The following is a 5,034-nucleotide window of genomic DNA, read 5'->3' as shown; positions in this document are numbered from 1 at the left end:
ATGACTCGCTTCTCTCTTGCCGGACTGGCCACAGTCCTGCTGGCCGGCGCCGTGTCGGCGCAGGATCCTGTGTTGGCCCTCCAGAACCAGGGCCGGCCTCAGATCGACGCGGCCATCGCCAAGTCGGCGACTTGCACCAAGGACAAGCTCCAGGTTCGCCGTGAATGGTATGTTGAGGTTTTTGAGTCACGAAGGTTGTTGGATAGTTACGGCTAACGCTGACTCTCCTCAGGGGTGACCTGTCGAAGGCGGAGCGGAGGGCGTACATCGACGCCATGCTCTGCATCATGAGCAAGCCGTCCAGGCTGGACCCTCAGCAGTACCCTGGCGCCAAGTCGCGGTACGATGACTTCGTCGTCGTCCACATGAACCAGACCATGACCATCCACGGCACTGTAAGTTGATGACAGACATTTCTGGGGAGTCCAGGGACAAGTCGGAGGGGAAAGGGGTGGAAGCTGGGTTGGGGAAGAAGGAAAACAAAGGGATACCACCCGGAAGACAACCAGAACCAGTGCTGACAATATTGTACAGGGCAACTTCCTCTCGTGGCACCGCTGGTACACTTGGGCCTTCGAGCGCGCCCTTCAGACTGAGTGCGGCTACAATGGCACCCAGCCGGTAAGCATACCGCGTGATAATCTTGAAAATATCAGGAAAGTTTGCTGATAGCCTATTCCCGCACAGTACTGGGACTGGTCTCGGTGGTATGAGGACCCCGAGTCGTCGCCCATCTTCGACGGCAGCGATACGTCGCTCAGCGGCAATGGTGAGAAGATCGACCACACCATGTCGCCTGGCATCCCCGTCGGTAACGGTGGTGGTTGCGTGAAGACCGGCCCCTTCAAGGAGTAAGTTTCCTTGCCCCCCTGAGAGTGTTTTGCTCTTGCTCTGCTTTCCATATCGTCCGCCCTGTTGGTATCAGGTTCCAGATGCTGACAAGCTCCTCACCAGTATGGTCATTACCCTCGGCCCCATGGCTCCCGTCATCAACCCCGCTCCTCCTCGCAACCCGCGTGCCGATGGCTACGGCTACAACCCGCGCTGCCTGCGCCGCGACATCTCCAACATCCTGTCCAGGCAGAACCTGCGTCCGCAAGACGTGGCCAGCCTGATCACTGGCTCCAACAACATCGGCAGCTTCCAGGATACCATGCAGGCGGTCGGCGGCTTCGGCGGCGGCTTCCCCGGCTTCCCCGGCGGCGGTCAGCAGCAGTTCATCATGGGCGTGCACGGTGCCGGCCACTACACCATCTCGGGTGACCCGGGCGGTGACTTCTACACCTCGCCCAACGACCCGGCCTTCTATGTCCACCACGCCATGATCGACCGCACCTGGTACATCTGGCAGAGCCTCAACTTCGAGTCGCGCAAGTTTGTCATTGCTGGCGGCACGAGTATGATGGGCTGGGGCAGCCCGCTGGCCACTCTCGATGATCCCATTCACCTGGGTCCTCCGGGCCTGATTGCTGACACCACCTATCACATCCGTGACCTCGTCAGCACCGTTGATGGGCCGTTCTGCTACATCTATGAGTAAAGGATGGTCTCTCCATGATTTTTGCAGTACATAGCTCTTAACGGTTTCAAATTGAGAATCATGGAATTATGAGTTACGTACTTCAACGCAACGGTGGTTTTTCATCTTCTACCTTTTGTTGTTGACATTTAATGTTAGCTGAGTCATACTTTCATTTAACTTTAGCTTGATCCCATCACACACAACCCATAGACTCTCAACAAGGTGGAAAATAGCCCGCTACTTAGTAGTATTAGCACAAATAAACAAATCCCATGGGTTGGCGAATGGAGGCATTGACTGCAACCTTAAAGTTCGAGAGGCAAACTTATGACATGTCACATGTCTGATTGTAATGCCTCGTTGCTCGGCAACAAACCCAGGCTATTCAACATCAACATTACCCCTGAACAGCCCAATCTCGATCCGCACTTGACGCTTTCCAGTAAAAACAAAGATGGTTCATCCACGAGCAAGTAGAGCTGGCTCAAATCAATAAATAGCCGTGGTCATTAATTGCAAGAATTTATTCCCTGGACTCGTTCTCGGTCTCCTGGTTTGACCCTAAGTTGCAGCGTGTCAATTGGGGATTGAATTATCATCGCAAGAAGTACGGAGGGTGATATTGGCAAATCCGCTTGTCAATCAGCAATCAGTTTGCGAAGCGACTACTCCCTTTGACCAGGAGCAAGCATGGCCTTGTTGATTTCTCCAAACATGAGCCACGAAGGAAGGCCAGCAGGCATGTCTGTATAAGAGCTTAAGTCTCCATCCACTGACCTCATCCTCCTACCCATCCGATACAGCGCATTAGATAAGGTTTATCTTAAGTTCATATGGGTATATTCATCTCATCTTGGACCATGTTTCCTTCAGTTTCCTGTCGCTGGCACGCTCAAAAGTTCATCAATATTTGTACTTATAGCAGTTCAGTCTTCTCGGTCTGTAGGTACGTCAAGACATCTGGAGGAAAAAAACGGCGAAGGGCGTCTGGTTTTTGCAGCACCTCCCCAACTTCCTCTAACCCTTTGCCCCACTGCAGGTTGTCGTCTTTTTCACCTTTTTCACCCTTTTCACTTCTTTCACTTCTTCCCACCAACCCGACCATCGTTTCCACAACTTCTTTTTCCTCATCACCTGCTCAACCCGACCACGACAATGTCCCAACAGCAAGACAGAACAGCAGCAATCGAGATTGACGGCCGGGTTTATCACCCCCGCCGTCCAGCCTCAGAGCAGACAGTCGTGGGTCGCATCACCAAGCGACTCCAGCCCCTCGACCATTTGGTACAGCTGGGGGAGGCTGCAAAGGACGAACTTGCAAGACGCGATCCTGCGTTTTCGGAGGAGGATTTCCGTGCTTTTGCAACCATCTACCCGCGACTATACCAAGTCCAAGCAAAGAACCGATCGCGGATCGAGAGCTGGATCAGTCGCCATCAAGACCTTGTCAACATCTGGAATGTGGAGGGATTCTTGAACTCTCCAGAACAGGACCAAGGCTGTGAAATCTGCAAGCCCAGGAATCCCTCCAATACCAGCAATAGGCCAGGCTGAGCCTGCCGAACACTCAGAAAATGAGAGGCACAGATTTCATGAAGGAAACACAAGTGTATGTGCATGTGGATCTTTTCAGTCAATCTGTTGCAAATTCTGACTTGAGAACTTACGAATACAGCATGGCGACGGTCGCGGATTGAATGACAATGGTCGCGTAACGAGGCCAAAAAACAACAACCGGAATGATGAAGATCGCAAGCACATGTTCAATTCACCGAGTCATCCTGGAGCAAAACGCGCATAGAACGCCGCCGAGCCCGTGGATTGCTCACCAAATAAACAAGAGAATGGACAAGGTCTCTTCCCCCCTTAATTACCAGCTAGTTCAACAACGCCTGCTGCCACCTCCCGTACCTACCTGTGCCTCCCAAGGTGCACCCCAGAGGCTGGTTGATAATCTCATGCTCGCCCCCCCCCCCCCCCTCCTCCGCAGTTCGTTTCGGTGACCCTGATCTCCCAGGACGGCGGCCTTTCTTCCACTAAGGCTCAACATAGGAGGGATATAAGTAAGGGGCACTGGGTAGACAGAAACTAAACGCCTTGCCTCCTCCGCATGAGCTGGAGCGAAACGGGATGTGTCGTTGGTGGAGGATTGATGGAGGAAAAGCGAAGATAACTAAGGGAGATGGATTATCAACTCTGTGTAGATGGCGGTAATGCTGGGAATGAGACATGTTTGTAAGGTGTATATTGGAGATACAATGAATAATCTGATCTCAAGGCCATCACAGCCTTGATGTTGTGCCTACTTCAGAGGGTTCAGTCTGTCTTAAAGGATTTTATTGCTACAAGCAGTCTGTGCTTCCTGTTACAGGCGCCTCTTCGCTGGTGATGATTGACATGCATGCTTATAGTCCCTACATCAAGTGACCAACAATCACTTTGATGTGTTGTTAGCAAACACTCAGTCTGCTATACAAGCAATTCTTATACTTGGCTAAAGGCGATCTAATTTGGGCCGTTCGCTGAAAAGATATAATTGATCACTACGGATTAACAGCAGATTATGTATTAGACCTTTACCATTCCCTTCCCTTTCCGCTTAGATCAATTGAGTACTCCTTGTATAGTCAGTCAGTTTACAGTTGCTCTCTTTACCCCCGGAGATGTAGAAGTTATTGAGCATATTTCCTCGGGATTGACCGTCTTAACATGTCATCAAAGTCTTGTATGGCAGGGTCTAGTTGGGCTGATGCCTGTTAACTATGACTTTTGTTTCTGTGTTTTGTCTCCCTAACCATCCCATTAAAAGACGTGTTGTTTGACACACTAGAGTCCAAAACAGTCGTAGCCTCTTCCTGTATTAAAAAGCCATATAGGAACTGCATATTCTACAAACTATAAACCTTGGCCCCATTCTTTCTGCTTTTTTCCCCTCCGCGTCTTCATTCACAATCCCTGGTTTTCCCCCGTAATCCTTTCCCTTGGTCCTTTCCGCCGATTCCTTTTCGTTCATGGTTTCGGAAGTCAAAGTTATGATAGGACACTGCGGCAACGAGACCGCCACGGCCGGATTTACCACACCGGTAGGCCTGCCTCTGAACAACGAGTCGTCAGACATATCACAAAGCAGCTGCAGCCCCGTGGTCGCTTCCCCAACCAAGGTGCAACTGGGAAGGAGGAGCTGTAGAAAGACGACTTGATATTTTCATAAGCAAAGATTCGATAGGGTTGGGAACCTGGGATGGAGAGAAGAAAATGAGACATTCGTCACGGGTAAAAAGGAAATCGTGGGCTGTAGATGGAAAAGCCGCGGTTCCACGGTGGCCTTATAGAAGGAAACGCAGTCCCAAGTTGAGCGAGAAGTGGTGCGGTGTAAAGGAAGGGTGTGGCGGGAGGGAGGAAGAGGTAGCGGGGAACGAGCGAAGAGGGATGGGAAAAAGAAGAAAAAGAAGAAAAAGAAGAAAAAGAAGAAAAAGAAGAAAAAGAAGAAAAAAGAAGAAAAAGAAGAAAAA

General features: G+C 50.8%; 2 protein-coding genes across 2 annotated transcripts; both read left to right on the top strand.

Moving 5' to 3' along the window:
• On the top strand, positions 1–1,540 carry VTJ04DRAFT_7375 (uncharacterized protein; the record flags this gene model as incomplete). The annotated part of the gene is made up of 5 exons (XM_069365695.1): positions 1–167; positions 233–395; positions 535–621; positions 688–851; positions 955–1,540. 5 exons carry the CDS (start codon positions 1–3, stop codon positions 1,538–1,540), a joined length of 1,167 nt encoding a protein of 388 aa, XP_069216704.1.
• Positions 1,541–2,677: 1,137 nt separating this feature from the next.
• On the top strand, positions 2,678–3,076 carry VTJ04DRAFT_7374 (uncharacterized protein; the record flags this gene model as incomplete). The annotated part of the gene is made up of 1 exon (XM_069365694.1): positions 2,678–3,076. One exon carries the CDS (start codon positions 2,678–2,680, stop codon positions 3,074–3,076), a length of 399 nt encoding a protein of 132 aa, XP_069216703.1.
• Between the last annotated feature and the right edge of the window lie 1,958 nt (positions 3,077–5,034).

This window comes from Mycothermus thermophilus, assembly GCF_041956435.1.
Source record: "Mycothermus thermophilus strain CBS 625.91 unplaced genomic scaffold VTJ04scaffold_5, whole genome shotgun sequence".
Lineage (NCBI taxonomy): Eukaryota > Fungi > Ascomycota > Sordariomycetes > Sordariales > Chaetomiaceae > Mycothermus > Mycothermus thermophilus.
Note: the sequence above shows the minus strand (reverse complement) of the source record. Positions and strands in the feature narration are given on the sequence as shown.